Source organism: Orbicella franksi, chromosome 4 (assembly GCF_964199315.1).
Source record: "Orbicella franksi chromosome 4, jaOrbFran1.1, whole genome shotgun sequence".
Lineage (NCBI taxonomy): Eukaryota > Metazoa > Cnidaria > Anthozoa > Scleractinia > Merulinidae > Orbicella > Orbicella franksi.
The window spans coordinates 14,369,983-14,390,951 of record NC_138148.1 but is presented as its reverse complement, the minus strand read 5'-3'; the positions used below and the strand labels follow the sequence as shown (position 1 = coordinate 14,390,951).

Sequence of the window (20,969 nt, the reverse complement as noted above, 5' to 3'; positions counted from 1 at the left end):
GAATTGTTTTCCTTACCGTAATCAACTTTAAAAATTGTTTAGCACCAAGAATCGAGACCTCTGGGGGAAATGACTGGAAATGAGCGAGCATTTGTCACGGCGGAAACTCTGTCCACTCATGTTCCAAAACCATTATTGAATTGAATTCATGCGCACGATCAAACCGGTAAAAGGATTTTCTCGGCTCTGGGTTTTGTTCTTTTCTAGAATATCGTTAGTCGGTCACCGCTCACCGAAAACACGCAGGCAGTGGGGATTAAATTAATATAATCGTCATACATGGGCAGGAGAGCACAACAGGACCTTAAAGAATACACGCTGTGATTTATATAACTAAGTTACTTGCTTGTTTTGGCACCACCAAAGCCCGCAGCCTGCACATGCCCTCTCTCCTCCTGTTCCCTACTGACGCCAGCAGGTACCCCGCAAGCCTCTGAATTCCCATCTTGAACTACCCAACCGCTGACCAAAGAGCCAGAGATTGAAAAAACTGACACAACTCAGAAAATCGACTAAAACATGTGTGTCAGACATATAATTTGTCGGAAAAAGATACGAACAGAAAATAAGACGAATCATATTAAACTTCAAACACACGAAACCGACAACCCGAGGAGCCCCATTGCTCATCATAAAAGGTGGTTGCACATTAAGGGTTGCAGAGAGTGCGTTGTGTTTTCAAATATCATTGTCTTCTTCTTATATTTATACAATATTTTGTGTTCATAAACAAAGTGAGTATGTTAAACTAGTTTTGCGCATTTTTGAGCAAGATAGATTTTTCATTTTTTCTTTTCTCACTCGTTCACTTTTGCTTACTTACTGTACACTTCTTAAAACAAGTAGAACCCTCGAATCTGAACAGTAAAGTACATTGCCATGCAGGGGAAATGGTTAGAATGCATTTTGTAATTGAACACAGCTCTCTTGGTTTGCTGATATCTACAGTGGGATTTGTTATTGATTGATAACAAGTGGGCAAGTCAGGCTGAAAAATCGTGTCAGTTCTGAATGTGTCTTGAAGCTGATTGGTCAAAGAGACAATTGCAAAATCTTTACTCTGATTGGATAATTTTCACGACTGACCAATTACGATAAAACACGAAGCAAACGTAAACGAAAGTTAGAGGTTGTTTACCATTTAACTAAAAATTCCGCTGGGAAATTTAGGTCAGAATGTAAGTGTTAAGACCGGACAAGTTTAGCTCGACTGACCGGGAAATTTACGAGACAAACTGAACGTCTTGACAGGTAGTCCAAAATTTCAAACCGAAAAATCAGAAAAGGCCGGTTTTATTTTACATGAGAGGTCTTCCTTCTTCCAGCAAGGATTACGCAAAAAATAACATCAGTGAACACAACAATAACATTATAGTCCAAATGTTAAGCTTCTTGTTAGTTTCCAGCCATCTTTAGTTGTTGCTTTGATAGCATATCCTTTAAATTATTTGGCTTAAATATCAATGTACGCCAAAGCTTAGAGATAAGGCTCATCTACTGAAAACAACTGAGGAAGTTAAATCGGTCTGTCGGCAAACAACCAACGGAATATTATAAGCTATAAAAACGTCTCTTGAGAGCTCAACAAAAGACCATAAATGTTTTTAGCAGACAAAAATATCCGTTCGCTTACAAACTTGCAGTAAATTACGGCGCTTAAGTTCTTGAAACGAAAACTGAATTCATTATCAGCCCGGTTCAAGGTTTACTGATTCGAGAAAGGTAAATAGCGAGATTATAGCTCCATAACAGCATTATTCCTCGTCAGAATGTACAAAGACCTAAGCAAACAATTGCAGTACATGCTATTCAGGCAAAAACTATGGAGTGTTGTTTTCACATAATAGTCGTTGTTTACAGAGTGTCTGGTTGAATATCCAGCCTATTGTGTCGACAGAAAAAAGACCCTCTCCCTAGAGGACAGCTGTTTTGAGACAGAATTAATTAAATATGAATGAGAATCTAACACAGGTCTCTTAGATACTAAGTGTTTGCGACTTGAGGGTGGCTCGTTAAAATGGCCACAGCATTGCATCTTCCAGCGATTTCCCAAGCGCCGGTGGCGAAAGAATTTCCTAAAGTTTGGGAGCACAGGTACAATGTTCTGACGTATCGTCGGGAAACGGGAACGAAAAAAAAGTTGACGTTTAAGACATTTTAACTTGTTTTTGCATAATGCTAAGGCTATTCTTGCAAACAAGATAAGTCCAGTGTTTCACTAAAGAAACCTGAATGTCTTCGCTTATCAAGGCATTTAAGCGTTCATTTTTTTCGAATTTTAACAAATTAATATTGTCATTGTTTGGTAACGGCATAGGAAAGAAACAGCAATGCTCTAAATTTGTTTTTCCAGCGAGCAATTATACCGGCAATACGCTAAATAAGTGCGGCGTACATCAACCAGTATTAATTCTTTTAAGTTATTGTTTTTTCTCTTGGGTATTCACTGATGAAATAACTGATCGTGGATGCAAAATTATCGGACGTCGGCCTTAAAATTTCTGAAACGATGCTGTAGTGTTATTCATCGGCTAGATTATATTTTTTCTTTCTTTCGTGTCTTCTAACTAGACCACTGAATATGGTCCACATTTCAGGCCAAAGTGGTCCGTACGCGGTTCCCACGCGCGGTAACCGTGCCGCATCGATTCACAGACATACTGCTTTCACTTCCTTTCCGGACTATCTGTGCTCACTGACAGAAACTATCCTAAAAGCATTTTTAATTTTTGTTCTTCAGGAAGGATTTATCTCACTGGGCGAAGAGAGATGTTCCTTCTCTGAAACTAGCAGGCCAACTAGACACAGATCACTGGGCCAAGCTTAAGGGAAAGGTAAACTTTTATGACTGGTTGAGAGTGAAGTGACTGACTTTTTAGTTCCAAGATTAGCGCAATATGCATTCTTCTTAAGGGTTATTAATTTTAATTTTCAGTTTAATTTTTGAGAATTTGTTGGTTGACCAAGGTAATACTGGGTCCTCTTCAGTTTTAGGAATCCAGTAATCTCTTTCCCGTACAAAAACCCAAGTTAGAACTACTGTAGTCTAAAAAGCAGCCGTAATGTGTTCCTCAAGTTTATCATGTTAAACTGAGAAACACGAGGGAAACAAATATTTCCGGATATGCCGTACTGGCGTATGTACTAAACACATGGCCGGCTCAACGCATCAACAAAGTGTTGGATAAAAATGTTCGTTACGCTGGTTTTTTGAATGAGAGTGCAACAGCATCTAAAACTAAAATATTGCAACTGATCGGCGGAGCTATAGCAACTGTGTTATAGGACATGGAAGGCCGAGAAATAGTTTGCTATTTTACGCGTTAAAGTATTTCAACAACGAGCAAAATACGAGACGAAAATAATCTAGGCTTATCGTAAAGTCACTTTGGAATTTCTAATAGTGATTAACTATAAGTATTAACTCAATCCATAATTTTCCTGACCAAATCTGAAGAAAAAGGTTCATAGACGATCGCTTAAATGTGCTGGTGTTAACCTACTGAGAATTTTTATTTGAGGCCCCGTCCGTAATACGCCGGTAAAATTTGAAAACGCAGCTTTATTTCTAACGGGTAGGCTACCGTCCACACTAATCCGTCACGAAAACGGAGCTATTCGAAAACGCTCCTCAAACCGGAGGAATTTGAAAACGCCGGCTTTGCGTTTTAGTGTGGACGGAAAACATTTTGAAAACGGAGCTTTTTGAAAATGATTACGTTACGATAATCATGTGATTCCCCTGCTCGAGACTACTTCAAACACAAATCCAAAATGGCAGGTAATTGTTGTGTGATAAAATCCCTCCGGCGTAGTGTGGACGGAAAACATTTGATGCGTTTTCAGGGTGAAAACACCGCCGTTTTCAATTTTTTTCAATCGTAGTGTCGGTGGACGGGGCCTCAGACACGCAAATCGTGAATGAAATTTGCCGAGTTCTATTTCAGTCGACAGTCATTCTTCTTCTTAGTTCCTAGCTCTCCTCTGTCAGACAGTCATTACTGTAACGAAAATGTTGTGAGACGTGTAGACGGCTGACCCACTGCTATAGTGTGGAAGAGTAGTAATTTAAAATCTCTCGTGTTAATTGTGTAGAGTGAACGGTATCAAATTTCATCAACCCAACCTTTGCCTTCATCTTTCAGCATGTTGATTTTGTTAATCGCATGTCGTACGGTTTCCCGCCAAACGAATCCATGAATGGACGTGCCCAGAATGCACCGGACCTGCAGTCAAGTGCGTTTCAGAGATATTACTACGATCAAAGCAGGCATAGAGAGGACCTGTTGAAAAGTGAGTGACAAAGGTTTAACACAAGACAGATACTGATGAAAGATATACATGAAAATACGAGGAAAGACTAGTATCCCATTTTCTTTAACATCTTCATCTGCTTACACATGAAAATGCAAGCTTTACTTTGAAAAGTTGCCGGTTTAAATGACTTTTGTCTTTCGTACTGAATTTTGATATTTTTTATAAGGGATTCACGAAAAAGGTATTCAACATCCCTTTGAGAACTTTACATCATGATAAGAATACGGGTATGAAACTGACTACAACCTAGCGCTAATGCTAGTGATTATTACTTTAATGCCAGTCTCATACCTATATTCAGCCGTTCAGCAAAGATAGGAGTGAGGATTCTGAGAGCTTTGTCAAAAGTTGTACTCGTTCTTTGCAGTTCCCTACAAGATACTTATGTCGCCGAAACTCCCTCTGGATCGAATTTAACACTAAACTTCCTTTTGAGAAAATAGCTTTGTCAAGTGACCAGCTACAGAATTCAACACCCTGCCAATCTGTATTCTATTTACAAGACCATAAAAATTTACTAAATAAATTGCAAAGCCGTGAACGAAGATCCTGCTTGATCAAACGTTGCAGTAGTCCTTGACTTCTCATGAAAATTTGTCGGCTAAAAATGAGCAGACGCAAACACGTTATAGACTACTTGTAAAATTCTAATTGTAAAAGGTGGCTTTGTTAAATACTGACATTTTCTTGATACATGTGGACACGTTCCTCAGAAACCTACACCATGTATTACCAAGGCAAAGCAATGGACAAAGACTCCTCAACCAGAGTTCCTGCGCCCACAACCAAGCTACAGCGGCCACAAGTTCAAAGACGTCCATCCGTTTACAATCAACGCGCCAAAGAAGGTTTTAAGTTTTGGCTGGAAAGAGATCCAATGGTCAAACGAATTGCATGTAAGAATATGGCGTTGCTTAGACGAACCACCTGTTTTCTTATCTCGAAAAGGTCCCTTAGACGAAAACATTTCGGTTTTAAGTAGCAATGTCACCTCATCATTTCTGCCAAGTGAAGGCTAATCTCGAAATGTCTGAATGGTACTTTAGGAAGAATGAACTATTTTTGGCTCTTAAATATCTACGATTTGAACTCTTTCAGCAGCCTCGTTCCCAGACCCTCTCCTTTAAAAAACGTCAAGAAATTCAAACTTCTTTTGGATATACCAACACTATTTACACATAAAACCAACAGGGGGTTTGGCGCCTGTGCGAACTGAAGAAGGGAGGCAAAGGAGAGAGAGCTTGGAAAAGAGGTTGCTCTTTCAGTCTTCAATTCGCACAGGTGCTGCGCAACCCGATAATTTTTTTAAGTTTATAAATAATGTTCTTCAAGAGATTATGATCATATTCTATTGTGTTCTTATATCCAAAAGAGGTTGGAATTTCGTTGACGTTTGTATAACATAACCTTAGTGGAATGACCGTAAAGAATTCCTTTAATGAATTTCGTGCCTTTTCCGGATTGAAAATGAGTTCTTAAAGTGTTTCTTTCCTTGTTTCTCAAATCCCTTTCACAGTTTCACGGATTGTCCGACTTCATGAACTTTTCAGTTTTTTTTTTTAGTTAAACATTTGACGAGTCAAGATTCGTAAAGGGAACATCTTAGCCGACAAAGCTACCTTCTGTGGTTTAGTAAAGATGGAAGTGTACACAGACTCAAAGCTGTGGTTCTCAAACTCATGAACAATTCATCAAGTTAAAAAAAAGAAAATCTGAAGGAGTTTTGGATACCCGGTCTTAATTAGCATAGACTTTGACCATTTCACTTTTCCGTTTACTCGTTGAGTTTTGTTTCGATTGAGAAGACATACCAAACACTCGAGACATTGTTTCATCAGCTACCCAACCACCTTGTATTTCGTCAAAAATACTCCGCTGCTCGTCGTATTTTCAACTTTCTTCTCGGTGTTTGGATGTCTCGATGAACACCTTCTCTCGTGCTTGATATATTGCACTGAATCGAAAAGGTTTGTAAGTCTTTTAATGAACAGCAAGATCGGTTCATTCCGGTTGGGTGGCGCGAGTCAGTACAATATTAACATTGATTTTTGTGTTCTTATGTTTCAGTCTGCTCAAAGTATACATTTGGCTCAAAGAGTACGTTTCATGGACTGGGGAACGCTCCAAGAAATTGACTGAGTCTCAGGGAGAATTAAAGGGAATAACGTACGTTAATAAAAGCTGCTGATAATTCCTTTTAGATAATCTTTCTGTAAAAATCGCTAACGTTTGTACGAAAAGTTACAACAAATTTCCAAAACTATTGGATACGTTGTTCAACCAATTTCTTAATGAACACAAAAAGTAATATGCGAAGAAGAATCGGTTTTATCTGGGGTCTGAAAATATTTACTGACGAAATGAGGTTTTAAAAGCATATATTGAATGGGACTGCGAGAAATAATTAAACTAATCTTTGCAGTGAGTATGAAATTGAAGCTATCGATTTTTTGGCCTTAATGAAAGAAAAAAAGAAACTGAAAGGAATACAATTTTCGTTGCAGCCTTTGAGATTTCAAGTTTTTCAGGGTAAAAAAACAATACACACGCAGAAGATGATTTCACTCATTTTAGGACAATTTTCAGTATTTGTGATGTCTAAAGATGATGGGATGGCTTAATATTTGTTGTTGACTTCGGTAACAGTGTGTTTCTCGCATGATCAGTCGGACGCTAGGACACAGTCGTGTATTACTCGGTCAAACCATAGTTACAGACTGTAATAGAGGAGACTGGTTATGAAGTCCGGAAAACATCAAAGGAGCAAACAAAGATGCCAAGATTGATGTTGAAAGGTCCACGACCATGCACAATCTTTTGTTTTGCGTTCATACACTATGCATGAATTACTATGATAACCAACACGTTTCTGTCGGTTAGTTCCACGGTACGGAGTAAACAACTATTGTGTTTTGTGCACGGTCAAGAACAAAAAAGTGAACAAAAACATACAACAAAGAACTTTGTCGGGTTTCATAACCATTCCCCTCTATTAACTATGGTCAAACTCTTTTTGACGCAGTCTGTCCACAGACCCTGTATTTTGTCTTACGTTCTACCAGGTTGCAAACAAACGTATCAAACGCTGAGAATTTGAAAAAGCCCAAACTCAAGGGGGTGGCCCTGGGAAAAAAGACGTCTGGGGACAGACTGCCTTTGTGTGGCCGCGAGCGACCTGGACCATATGAGAATCAGGCTACTTTTGCAGAACTGCGAAGAGAATTGTGACAATGCGATGATTTCCATTTGAGAGTGAAACGTTATTATACTAAACAGAGTGCGCGTAAAACTAAATATGAGAGTGCAATATAGAAAAAGTATCGTTTTAAGCGGCAAAGCCGCTCTAGCAAGTGTTGTTTTCTAGTTTGTAAGAAGATCGTGTTTTAATAAATCAGGAATGAATTAATGAATAAATGAATGAATGAATGTATTGAAGAATGAATGAATGAAAGCAGTGTGACAAGCATTGTCTAATGTTTATTGAATTCAATAAAGTGGTTAATAGACTTTTCTTACCTTGCATGTATTAATATTATGAGAATTTGCAAATAAAAGTTCTCATCTCAACCTTACTTTACCTGGTGCTGTAGTGTTGCTTTGTATCATAAGTTTTGTACCACATGTTGTTTTGTATATAACTCTTGCCCTTCTAGTAACTGGAAAAATTCACTGAGAATGGAATACTGATTTTCAGTGGTAAAAACGCGATTTTCAATCCCTTAAAGTTATGATACAAAGAACTTTTGTATTGTAGCAATGCGCAGACTGAATTAAATAGAATTGTAGCCCCGTAGAAAGTAAATTCGCAGTCATGGATAATAAATAGTTGCTTGCTTTGCCCCAGTGTTTTCTTCATTAAATTGCGTTTTTGTTCATTTAAAAGACTTACAAGCCTTTTCCATTTAATGTTTCGTTTGAGTCTAGGTTGTTGAGTCAAATGAGACAGTTTGTAGTTTTCAGAATGGCATTGGCTATTATTTCTTTCACCGAGTTTGGTGGTAAAAATCATTCTAAATCAGCTATTTTCAACCACTTAAAAATAAAAAAAATGAGTGAAAAAAAAACAAAACAAAACAAAAAAAAAAAACCAGCAAAAATTCATGTGAGGATTCAAAAACCGACACCGACTTGTTCAAAACGTGAGCAGATTTTCGGCATAAAATTATTAAGGCACTTTCATGTCAGTAAAGTTTCTTACCTTTCATTTGCGTCTTGTGCTTGTATGAATACCTCAGTGAACTTGATCAATCCACAGTCAACGTTTGAACACAGGGATATAGTTGGTAGAGGGGACTGGTTATGAAACAGGGCAAACTTCAAAGGGCCAATCAATGACGTGGTTTCCCAGACCCGTCACGAGGTTCTGCAGACTATGGCATAGATTATTGTTTTGATGACGACGGCCGCCTTAAAAAGTAAGCTTAATGGGTATAATTTTTTCCCCGCAAGCTTTCCCGTTTTTTTTTTAAATTTCCGAGTTACAGGGAGGAAGGTTGTGACGAGCCTATAAAAGAGATTCTGTGTAAGAGGCAAGAATATGCAAGTAGATTGTAGGAGGAATATTTGTGAAGAAACCTCTTTCTTTTTTACTTTCCTCGCATGCGTCATTTGAAGTCATATGTATTCTTAGATTATAATCAGTTCTTAAACTGGGAAAAAAAACCTTGATTGGCGTTTCATGCGAAAACTATGTCTATCTGCTAAATTTAAATTAGTTCTTTGACGTATGGGGTTATTCTTGGAAAAGCTCAGTCTAAGATTTCTTGCCTGTTTATGCTTTATCTTTTGTAGCAGATATACATCAATTTTTGCGAATAAAATATAGTGAGCAAATAAAGCAAAGCAGAACAAAACAAAACGAAAACAACAACAAACGACATCAGCCCCCTTTCTTCTCGCCGATTTTAGTATGCAACGCGGACCTATTTTTGCTCCTGTTGCCCTGGAAATAAAACACCGCGTTCACGAGCCCGCGATCCAAACTTCTCCGGATGCAAAGAGATTGATTTCCTCGTTCCGGTAGCTTTGTGGTTAGAGGCGCAAAGATGCCACAGGAAAGTTTGCTGCATGCTTAACAGAGATGAGCTCGGGAAGTAATTCACAGACACGTTTACAACGTGGTCATTTCACCTTGAAGAGTAGCGGTGAGTGGAATCGTCGACAGAAGACAAAATGGAATCTTAAACATTTTAACATTTTAAACGCGACTTTTATTACAAAAAGCCTCAGTGAAAATTCAGTTCACATGTCTTACGTAAGGTGATGTGAAGTTGCTGCTTTTGTTTTGTCCAGAGTAACCTAGTTATGAGAATGAAAGCCACGTTATATATTGCCACTTTAAGTAGTAGCTCAAAGGTTTTTGTAGGTGGAATCCAGATTACGTGAGCGAGCTCTATTAGCTCCATAATCTTTCACGAAAAGCTGGGCTTAATACGCTGTTTCTCAAAATTGATTTGTTTATTGCTCATTTGAAAACCCCTCTATTTGTTTTCTAGTTACAACAGTGTTCCTGTTGCACAGGCACAGTGCAGTATTGTTAGCCTTTAAACAATAATTTCCAAGTGTTAGCCCACTTGCATGCGGTGGACATGTCTGCATTTGTAACTGGGTTTTGTTTAAATGCAGTATTGAATTTCTTAATAGTTGAGTATGGCTTACATTTTACTTAAAATAACATAAGCTTTTTGCTTTTGCAGTACTTGCACCTACAGCTATGTCATACATGGGACAGGATTTCATTGCAAACCACATGAAGTCTCACTATAGACGCATCACCTCTGCAAAAGGTGTTCTTTTGTTCTCTTGGTTTTCTGATAAGAAAATGAAAGAATTGGTTCATACTTAGCGTGTGTATCTCGAGTTATGGATGCATGCAGGAAGTTTGAAGAGCACAAGAAAAGGGTGAGAGTTGCTTGCGGTGAAGCAGAGAGCAACTCTAGCTTCTTGAGTGCTCTCCAAACTTCCAAAGTGCATCCATAACTGATTGATGTAGGCGCAGCTAAAAAGCATGAGCCAATTTTTTTATCACAATCATAGCAAAAACAACTTGGGTGATAAAACATGTTTAATTTGTGATTGACTACAAAGTTCTCACAATACATGGTGAAGAGATGTAGAGATTTCTACCAGGATGGCTCAGTAGGAATTAGATAGGTCACTAGCGCGTGCACTATGTTATAATCTAAGTTATACTAGAAGGTCAGACTAATCAGAACCACAAACAGTCAGGCTACACTGTTTGAAAATCCCCACCCCCTCACAATTTCCACTGATCTTCCTTGGGGTGGTTAGGTATTTTTCCTTGAAACACACAATCTCAGTAATACAACAAAAAGAGTCCCCGTTAGGATTAAGTCCATCAGGCAATACAGCTAGCTCTGAAATGGTGACATGGGAAGCTGAAATTACAATGAATGATGAGACAAAGAGGAAAGAAAAACAGACAACAATGCTGACAGTTTTTAAATTATAGAGAGACTTGTATGCAAAGGGAAACAGCCTTATTGCAGATATACCCTTTTCTCCCTTTGTTTCCATCTTGTACTTTGTTAGACTCTTCAATTTGGTGGATGATTATCCAAGGATAGAATATTTTGGTGATAGTATCAGCCTCGTGGCTTTGGACGAAATTCCCACAGCAACATGTGAACCTTCTGAAATTGTAAATTATGTGAAAAAGTTTGAAACTCATGGGAATAAAGACCCCCTTCCCAACCTGAATAAAGTACAGTTATAACTGTCCCCATGGGAGGTGCGGTGGCCTCATGGTTGGTACGCTCATCTCCAGATCGAGCGGTCCGGGTTTGAGCCCTGGCCGGGGACATTGTGTTGTGTTCTTGGGCAAGACACTTTACTGTCACAGTGCCTCTCTCCACCCAGGTGTATAAATGGGTACTGGTGAACTTAATGCTGGGGGTAACCCTGCGATGGACTAGCATCCCATCCAGGGGGGAGTAGAAATACTCCTAGTCACTTCATGCTACAGAAACCGGGATAAGCTCTGGCCTGATGGGCCACTTAGCTCACATGCAGACTTTACCTTACAACTGTCCCCATTATAATTTATTCAGCAACTAAAGGTGATTTCCAGTTTGTATTGCTCACCCCTGAGAGTTTGTTTACGCTTTTTTGTTTTGACTAATGTAAGACATCACAAAATGTAACATTTTGCAACTAGTTACATCAAGTGATTTCAACATTTCATTTCAATTCATTTCATGTCAACTTCCATTATGGATGTGAAAGCTTTATGCTTCATTCTTTCTGACATCACTTCAAGTTGATGAAACAAATTCATAGCTGTAAAAATCAAAGAAATCGTTGGAAAAAGAATTTAAAATGCCTTAAAGATAAGGTAAGTGGTTCGTAACAAATAACATTGAATCATATTCCAGCAAGTGAGACTCACAAACATTGGGGTGCTGAGACTGTGCAGTATGGACTGGAAATCATCCCCAAATTATGAAAATTATCACTAAACACAATTTTCTATAATATCTGAAAAGGTGTCTGTACTAAATAATTGCAAAGAAGTTGTTAAGTCATAAAATGTGTCTCTTCATCAGTAAGTTGTGGTCAAAAATAAATAGTATGGTTTCCCTTGTTGCTTTTCTCCATTGTACAGCTGCTGTTGATACATCTCCTCCCAAATCCATGAAAAAACATATAAAAGGTATGTTACAATGATAATTGAAACATTAAATTGTTTCATTTTCAAACTTTTTTTTGCATATATAACCCAGATCAGGGAGGTAATGTTAAGCCCTGTCTAAACAGGAAATGTTTGTCCACCAAACATGATCAAACATAGTTTGGTGCCCAAGCATTTTCCTGGTTGCAGACCTTGTTTGATCTTGTTTAACTGATCGTGTTTGATAAGATTTGAAACATTTGATCAAACATTGTAAATCATTTTGTTCGTTTGGACGGTGATCAGACATCTTTGATACCTTTTGGCCACTCAGTACAATATCAACATGTTTGGTCACCAATCAATGTTTGATTAGTTTTGGTCACTAAACATTCCCCATTTTGACAGGGCTTTAGTTTCAAGTGAAAATAAATCAAGAAGCTGGCTTGGTAGCTACACTGTATAACATACATGTAGGTAACCAGAAATTTATGATAGTGGTCTGGCTGTTACGGTTTTGGTCATTTTCAAGAGTTGCTGATCATGATATGAATCCAGTTACCTAGCAACATGATGGCAACCTTTAAATAATCAGATGAGATTGGCTATATCCATTGGGTTGTTGAAAATATGAAAAGTTATTCAAATTCAACTGGTCCCTAAGAATTTCATTAGTGGAGAAACACTTGAATTACACTTGAATTATGGAGATTGCCTATCAATGAAAATTTTAGAACAAGTTTACCAATAAATAAAAGTAACAGTTTTATCCTTCCTACAGTTCATGACCAAAAGAAACGAGCTGCTTTGGAAAGTAGAGCTGGGACTCCGTCATTGAGGACAAGGGTGAGATGTTTTATTATCGACACAAAAAATGTCCTGAATTTTTATTACAATAGTTGACAAACTTTAATGACTGGGGTGGGGGAGTGGGGAAATTCCATGCGAAAAGGCCAGGGATGCTCATAAATCACAAATCTTGGTCTCATTTAGGGTGTTCACTGGACTAAACATCACTATTCTTAGCCATCAAGGAATGTTTTAGGGTTGCACTTGGCGAATGAAGAAATATTGAAAAAAGGCTGTCTTTTCTGTTTTAAAGTGGTATCTCTTATGGCTGGGGTGGATACAGGTTTTTAGAGAAGAGGGTTTGAGATACGGAGTGTCAAAGGCGGTCCCCTGGAGGGGGTAACGGGGGCATCCTTCCCTGGAAAATTTTTAAAATTGAGGTCCTTGGAAATGGGATGTCTGGAATAGGCTCAATTTCCAGCCACTGTTTGAGAAAGGAGGAGCGGCCTTATGCACAACAGAGCGTGAAGAAGATAGGTGAAGTGAAGTTTGAGAAAGGAGCCCGCGCTCCTCCCGTGAACTCACGGCTAGACTCGTGGACTTGGCATTGTTAATTTCAACCAATAAGAAATCTGCCTGCCTGAATCAAGCAGGCTGCATAAATTAGCTTTCTCGCAGTAGCAAAGAAGTTGTGCGATATGAAGTGAGATCGCATTAGTGGGACATTAATTATTTTAACCAAATACCATCAACTGATGAAATCTTGCCTGATCTAAACCACAGTGGTACATACAACATGCAAAATAGTCAACAGACTTATGTGTTAGAATCTATATTTGAATCATGTGGTACCAGAATGTCAGATAACCAACATATGTGTGACCTTTGACATGACAGTTGCTACACCATAGTCATACAGCTCTGCTCTACTTTTTTTCTTAAGAAAACTTTTCTATGGAACACAGCATGTAATGCCCTACTGCAACAATAATGTGAAACAAAATAGGTTGGAGGGCCCAAATTAAAAAAAGAAGAAGTGGCAAAAACGCCACAAATTTTATGAGCCGTAGGCGTCATGTGGGCCTGCCTATGATTGTCATCGGATGACATTTCTGGCCGCCTGAAGGGCCGCAAGAATTAAATTATGTATTTATGTCACAGACATGCTTTGCTACTTGGGCATCCAGCCGTCTCTTCTTGGGGAGGAACATAGACCAGACTCGAGAAAGCGGCGGAAATTGAGCCTATGTCTGGAATTGGCTGAGGCCAACTCAACATTTATGAGGTTTCAACTGACCTCCTGAACCTTCTAGATCTGCCCCAGTAATGGCCAAATTGAGACTGAACCATGCATCCCTGACCTTTTGCATGGGAGTTCCCCTGGGCTTTAATGACTGAGCTTGTACTGAAGAGGACATGATTGTCTGCTCAACAATTTTATTAATATTACAACACAAGATAAGGACTGCACAGGGAAATATTTCAGTACTAAAGGAGATGGTAATGGCTATGTTCATCAAAGTAGTGACAGATTTTCTAAAATATTTTAACTAGAGAATAAATTAAAATTATTTGACTTTCTTTACCAGAACAAAAGGGAGAGAATGAAGCAAATATGCATTTTCAATATAACATCAAAACTGCAGGGCCTAAATTCTAACAAAATTTCTTTGTTTTCTTCATTCACACACAAAATTTGATTACCTTCAAGATTATCAAATGCCAGTAAATCCAGCCTACATTATGCTGGTGTTAGTCACATTTTCATGATCACATGATGTCACTACAGATATTTTCAGATTGCTGTCTCATATTAACTTCTTAATTTCTTTTGCAAGGCTTGGAAAGTCTTGGGCATGCAGAAAAGATAATAGTCTTACCTTCTCAAAAAAAAAAAAAAAAAAAAATAGTCTCACCTTCTCACCAGTCTTTGTCAAGACTTATGTCTCATAGAATTGTATGTAAAATGGACTTTTTAGTTGACTTTGATTAATGAGTAGCTGAAAACAAAGCAAACTGAGTTCTAGCCATAAATAAATTTAAAGTATTTTGGGGTTATGAAATAGATTTTGATTCTGAGACAGAGTATTACTGTCAGGCTTTTTCTCTTGTAGAGTCCATCTGTGGAATTCTTGTCTTCAACAAATAATGAAACCTCATTTTTAAATTCAACAAGAAACTGGCAGTCTTCAGGTCAGAGGCAAGCCACAGGCACACCAATTCAAAGAAGCATGTCTACACAGTCCCTTGACAGGCATTACCCTCCTGCAGTTCCTTCTTCCTCACCTAGAGATTTGCTGATACAAGATCGATCTACACCAGCATCTGCTCAAATACTAGCCCGACCACCTATTTCACCCATTACAAAAGAACCAAGGCAGAAAACCACAAGAAGAAATCATTATATATCAAGACATGGAAGTAATCAGGGAACCTTGCAAACTCTTGATAAATCTGAACCAATTGGTTCAGACAAGTTAAATGGTAACGTCAGCACATTGTTGACCAGCTATGATGAACCAAGTGATATGAAAAACCCAGCGACAGCTGCAGGAAATAGTAGAGATGACAAAAGATTGACAAGAACTGATGTTAAAAGTGGGGTGCTGCAAGACTTTGGAAATTCAAGTATGTCAATTAGACATGATGATAGCATTCCACCTCTTGATCTGACGGGTGTGCAGTATAGTCACAGAGGACCACCATCAATAAGGGCAAGTGATTCAACTGACTTCAAAGCTAGCATCTGGTATGTACGTGTTCACTACTTTAAGTCACATGTGTCTTTGTTTTATCAGTTTCAGAGAAAACAAACTGTGATTAATGTTTAACAAATATGGCTTTTATTACGAGGGTCTCAGTCTATTTGGGACTGACCCCTGGGTTGTACCAATTGCTCCTTTGAGACATCCTTCCCCTAGAAATGACTTCATGTCCTTTTTTAACAAAAACCCTTCCCCAATCCAAGTTAAATTTCCGTAAAATAGAGTAGATTGATATGGACTGGCCTACTCTACTTGGGGCACCGCAAATGGAAATCACTGGAAATCTTATTCATGAAACAATCCACCGTAGGAAAAAAGATGGCGGATGTACATTTTACCACAAGGCCTTGTGAACCTAACACAGCCTAAAAGGCACAAAGAAAACCAAATTTTTACAATATATGTCCCTGTACTAAGGACATTAAGTAGCCTAGGTTTGAAGATTGTATAACGTTTCTGTGCGTTTTTATGGACATTGTTAAGGTTTTCATGCACTAAGAACCATGGGTAAATGTACCATTCGCCATCTTTTTTCCTATGGAGGTTTGCATTTCAGCTGACTGATCGACTGCCTGCCTTACTTACTTAGGCCTTGTTACACCATATACAGTTGTAATTGTGCATCAAGCCCCAATTTACCCCAATTACTAAATTAGTTAATTAATTCATTGACAGCTGGAGCTTTTTGGCAAAAATGCATTTTTTGGACATTTTCAGCCTGGATATGAGCCAAATTAGCTCCAATCTACTAAAAAATGCATTTGCAACATGACAGCATGCCTTTCTTCCCACTAGCATTGCTTTTTAGGACATTCTTGTTTGGGTATGCGCAGAAATCAAAATATCGAGGCTTTTCAGTTTTTTAATTTTTTTTTGCCTTTCATTTTTCTCCTTTTCTAATCCTTTTGCTGCGGTTGTTGACCTTCCTCTGGGCTTGCTTCCAGTTCAAGAATTCTGAGAAAGCATCATCGAGACAGAAAATTCTTACACCACAGAGTAGCCAAAAGTAGTGGAGGGAAATTTTGCTTTGAGTTTTTCTCTCCAATTTCTGAGCATTTTTGTGCATATTTCAGGTTCACTTGACCCAATCACTTTGATCTGGGTAATATTGGAAAGATATTTCCCCCCTGCAGAATATGAGTATAAATGATGGCAATTTTGCCTAGTTCCTGTATGGCTTTCTCTTAGGCCTTCATGGTCAATTGATTTTGGTGATATATTCCAGACGAACTTGACCTGAAATAATTGACCGCGGCAAAATATTGAGCCCTAGAAACCAGGCAAATGCCAATTTTGGTCAAAGATGTTGATGCCAGAAGTGGAACAAAGGCCAACGCTCATCACAGGCGGCACAGGGTCAGTGGGTTAATTAATTATTTGATTAGCTTGTTAGTTAGTGATTTAATTGATCAGTATAATTTATTATTGCTTTCCTTTTGTGATCTGTGTTTTTGTTAGGGAAGAGGAACAGAAGTACCTTAAATTCATTTCAGACGTTACCACAGACATTCTTGCAAGAGGCATATTTAGCAATAGGTATGTTATGAATATAGACGGATTTCTGCCTGCTGTTTTTAAAATCCTGCCAAAAAAGTACTCGCAAGCCTTTTAAATTTTGAAGGTTTGCTTTGCGTTATTAAACTAAGAATATTTATACAAACAAGAAGGAAAAAGAAAGTTACAGTGTAATGATAATTTAATTTAATTTACAGTAATTGTTGTTTTAGAGTAACTTTGTTTTGTTAATTTTTTGTGTTACATTTTAACATTTTTCAGGGTTCTAAAGCAAGTGTTTGAGATGCATATCGAAAGAAGAAAGGATCATTTAGATGAAGTAAGAATGCACCATATTACACCTGTTAATTACACCATGATAGTTAAAAGAGGAGAATTGCTATGAAGCCCAGCAAACACAAGAGAACAAAAATGATGTCATGATTTATGTTGGAAGGTCCACAACCACGCACAATCTTTTGCTTTGTACAAGTTCATACACCATGCATGAATTATGTAACTAAAATGTTTCTGTTGGTTAGTTCCTTAGTCAGAAGTACATGAAAACAATTGTAATTGTGTTTTCACTTTAATTTGTACATGTTCAAGGACAAAAAAATTGAACAAAAACAGAACAAAGAACTTTGCAAATTATTCCTTATCTGTAGCTTTTACTTTGCACATACCAACAAGTAGAAGATGTCAGCATTACCCATGACCACATAAATATTCACAACAAGATAGAATTATTGTGCTATGTACATAGAGGCCAGTCATTTCTGCAAAAAAAGAAAGTCACCAATGTAGAGCATTTGTATATTTGGCATTTAGGTAAAAGTTTGTTAGTATGATAGAGGGGTTTTCACTTGAGTGTTTAAAGCAATCGGTTTTGCATTACTATGCCAAGTGATTGGCATAACAAAGTTGTGCCACTTTTTCATCCAATCAGAAGTAAAACCAAGACCAATTTATTGTGACTCGCATGCACATCTTTTTCCTTGCTTTGCATCAGCTAGATGTGTTTACCCAAAGGGGGGTGGGGGTGGGGGGACTTCCACATATATAGGAGGTGGTGGTTTTGGTACCTCCAAGGGTGTTCAACCTCAAAAGGTCCACAGCCAGAGCTTTTCCTGTACCTTTTAGTGTACTGCGCCAAAAAAAAAAAAAAAAAGACCGGAAATAATGTATTGTTTTAGAATTGGTATCTCTTGGGGGTGAAAAACTTTTTTAAACCACACCCACAAAACAGGATCTTGGTACTTCTTAGGGGTTCTTTCCAAAATTTCGGACAAGCACCACCGTCCTTTTTATATGGGAGTCTCCCCTGGGTTATTTACTTCAGTTTTGACTGGTTCACTACATTTTTTGTGTCCTTTGTGATTGGCTAAAGTGGCTAATTTGGTTTTGGACTTTCAATACTCAATTGAAAATAGCTCTATACCAATTTTTGTTCTTGATTTTTTATAACACTATCTCGTCTTTATTCCTTTTCAGAGTCGTTTGTGTGAGATGATAGAACAGTTAAAGGAAGATTTGGGAATCACTGACAGCTAGCATTGGCTTCCAGTAATTCAGATGGGAAATGACCACAGTTTTAAGCTTACAGTTTTAAAATTAAATTTATTTTTGCAATAATTAAAAATTTTTGAAAAATTCACATAAGAACACCAAGGCTTGTAACAATATGTACAGAACGCTGCCCACTGTTGAGGTGTTCACAATAAATAATTTTCTTGTTTGTACAGTAATAATAATAGCTAGGCAAATAGATGTCTTGTAAAAAGTTAAAATGGTTTATTTTGGTCTGTAAAAAATAAAACATCCCCACAATAATAATTTAGACATGACCGTGACAGATTGCAACAATCACACGCATCAATCACACTAGTTCATATCACTTGAGTTGTAGTGGCTTCTGAAACTAAATTTAAAGACAGTGCTTCCTTTTGTTAGGGTGCATGCATTCTGTGTATCGTAGTCCCACAGCAAAGCAACCTTTTTTATGCTTTTCTGTTGTGGTCTTTAACCACAGGATTTGTGCACTGAGCAATATTAAATCCTGTATTTCTTGAGACTAAACCAAATAAATGGCACTGAAATAAAAAAAAAAGCCTGAGAAAAAGGCCCCTGCACTTTTGGCTGTGCCATCTTGTGATGTGTAGAATGTGTGTGTATTAACAACAGGAATCAGTCCAAATAGCAAGGTTCACATCTGTTCCAGACAAAGAGCTCTGGGAGTCCCAAGGTCTCACAAATGCTGTGGACTCTGTAATGTGAAGGTAGTAGAATTGCTGTTAGTCTTGCATTGGATACTAGACCATCACAGGTTACCTCTGCGAACCACAGCAGCAATTTGTTAGGGTTCTTATACAATTGGCCTCCATCTGTTTATACTTCTGGTAGGACTGTGGGCATTCCCCAGGCCAGGGCTCAGACCTAGAGCATTTGACATGATCACCACTGTGTATGTAAAGGAAAAGTGTCCTTGTCTTCACATCCCATGTTCCAGCCCAGTCCTTTTAACAATTTCTCATTACTTTTACCTACAATTCTGCATGAGATTTTTCAGGGCTACCACTTTCCAAACTGCATAAAGATGATAGATTACAAGAGATGTTTGGCTCACTGTCAAAACACTGCAAAAATGTTTCTAAGGGACATTCTGTTAGTTCATCACAACAAGGCAGGCCAATCAACTCCTCATTGACAAACACTTGAACAATAAATGGCCAAGGATTGAGGCCTTCTGATTCCTTAGATGAATTGGTATCTCTTTCAGAGCATTTGTACATTACAAATGCAATGTTGGCTCCAAAAGGCACAATGTAACTAGTACGGTATTTGCGCTCAAGCTGTTTGAGGAAGTTACCAGCTCTCAGATCTTCATGGTCTTTGAATAACCCAAGCAGTGCGTATAGTGGTTGCAATGTCTCTGCATGAGCAAACATAAAAGTACCATACTTTTTCTCCTCTGATGTAAGGTCTGTTGCATTTCTCAGGGAGCTGATTATGTTTTCTAACAGAGGACAACCAATCTTATAGCTGATTGGATATCCATATCCTCTTTTCCAATAGTGCTTTAAGTCAAACAGGTATTCTAGAACTAACAAATCTTCATCATCAAAGAGTTGACACCAAGTATTTTCCCTGCCATAGATAGCGACCTCAAAGATGCAAGCCACATACATGCCAACTAAGCTCTCTTCTGAAATAACACCTGAAGGAATGCCCATTTTGCTCAATACTTTTTGAAGAACAGTTTTCATTTCTTCACCATGTTTAAACGTCTTGAATTCAAGAAACGCAGTTTTGTTTTCTGCTACTTCAGTTACGTACTTTGGGCAAAGATCAAAAAAGCGGAGCACGGGATCGTTGTTGACGTCTCTGGACTGAACCGCCACAGGTTGGAATAGGCCTGTGCCCAACCGTCCGCGTCCTTCAAACAGACCATAAGCAAAGGCCATTGCACTTTGTGTCGTCCGAGAAGTTCCCGTGCTGATAAAATCAAAGTCTTTCGGATGATAAGGAAGCGATAATAAACTGGGAAAACGTTTAAGCATTTCTTTGGCGATGTAGTACATTTCTTGTTCCCCAGAAGTGGCCAGTAGTTTGTCATGGGAGTGTGAAAAAGGATTTTTCCAAGGAAAGTGCAAATCCCCAATCCGCTTTTGCATATGGGTACTGGAATTGAAGGCTTCATTTACCACTTTGAGCATTTTGTCAATTTTTCCAACATCTTTTTTGCTGGGAAATCGTGTCCCATGTCTTAGCACCATGCTGATGTGAAGTGGTTCGCAATTTTTCGGTCCTTCGAAAGCAATCTCTCTCCTTTGATAAGGCGTCTTCGATCCAAACCTTAGACGTGAGGGATCTGATTGATGGCTATCTCGCACAAAACATCCTATAAATACGGAGCAAAGCACTAAGACAACCATTTTGAAATCCATTACCGTTGATTTTCCTACTCCATTACC

The 20,969-nt window shown here is 38.3% G+C and overlaps 3 protein-coding genes across 4 annotated transcripts; 2 read left to right on the top strand and 1 right to left on the bottom strand.

Moving 5' to 3' along the window:
• The first annotated feature begins 2,017 nt into the window (after positions 1 to 2,017).
• Positions 2,018 to 7,893, top strand: LOC145483546 (uncharacterized). Of its 2 annotated transcripts, XM_081462078.1 has the most exons (6): positions 2,018 to 2,094; positions 2,741 to 2,834; positions 4,146 to 4,293; positions 5,031 to 5,213; positions 6,385 to 6,483; positions 7,380 to 7,893. In XM_081462078.1, the coding sequence occupies exons 1-5, from the start codon at positions 2,018 to 2,020 to the stop codon at positions 6,450 to 6,452; spliced, it is 570 nt and encodes a 189-aa protein (XP_081318204.1). In that variant the 3' UTR covers positions 6,453 to 6,483; positions 7,380 to 7,893. The 2 variants fall into 2 exon arrangements, with proteins under 2 accessions (XP_081318204.1, XP_081318203.1); XM_081462077.1 differs by having other exon boundaries at positions 6,385 to 7,893.
• Positions 7,894 to 9,306: 1,413 nt separating this feature from the next.
• Positions 9,307 to 18,685, top strand: LOC145483528 (spermatogenesis-associated protein 7-like). Its single transcript, XM_081462055.1, has 8 exons — positions 9,307 to 9,461; positions 10,014 to 10,103; positions 11,942 to 11,989; positions 12,729 to 12,793; positions 14,851 to 15,485; positions 16,960 to 17,037; positions 17,278 to 17,335; positions 18,490 to 18,685. Exons 1-8 carry the CDS (start codon positions 9,398 to 9,400, stop codon positions 18,547 to 18,549), a joined length of 1,098 nt encoding a protein of 365 aa, XP_081318181.1. The 5' UTR covers positions 9,307 to 9,397; the 3' UTR covers positions 18,550 to 18,685.
• Positions 18,686 to 18,809: 124 nt separating this feature from the next.
• On the bottom strand, positions 18,810 to 20,957 carry LOC145483522 (multiple inositol polyphosphate phosphatase 1-like). Its single transcript, XM_081462047.1, has one exon. It carries the CDS (start codon positions 20,940 to 20,942, stop codon positions 19,539 to 19,541), a length of 1,404 nt encoding a protein of 467 aa, XP_081318173.1. The 5' UTR covers positions 20,943 to 20,957; the 3' UTR covers positions 18,810 to 19,538.
• Between the last annotated feature and the right edge of the window lie 12 nt (positions 20,958 to 20,969).

Bases quoted from the DNA above. Each gene is read 5' to 3' on its own strand.
- LOC145483546 (XM_081462078.1), top strand. From the start codon at position 2,018: ATGGCCACAGCATTGCATCTTCCAGCGATTTCCCAAGCGCCGGTGGCG. The intron at 2,095-2,740 runs GTACAATGTTCT...TTTGTTCTTCAG, and splicing joins CCTAAAGTTTGGGAGCACAG to GAAGGATTTATCTCACTGGG. The intron at 4,294-5,030 runs GTGAGTGACAAA...CACGTTCCTCAG, and splicing joins TAGAGAGGACCTGTTGAAAA to AAACCTACACCATGTATTAC.
- LOC145483528 (XM_081462055.1), top strand. From the start codon at position 9,398: ATGAGCTCGGGAAGTAATTCACAGACACGTTTACAACGTGGTCATTTC. The intron at 15,486-16,959 runs GTATGTACGTGT...TGTTTTTGTTAG, and splicing joins GACTTCAAAGCTAGCATCTG to GGAAGAGGAACAGAAGTACC. The intron at 17,336-18,489 runs GTAAGAATGCAC...ATTCCTTTTCAG, and splicing joins GAAAGGATCATTTAGATGAA to AGTCGTTTGTGTGAGATGAT.
- LOC145483522 (XM_081462047.1), bottom strand. From the start codon at position 20,942: ATGGATTTCAAAATGGTTGTCTTAGTGCTTTGCTCCGTATTTATAGGA.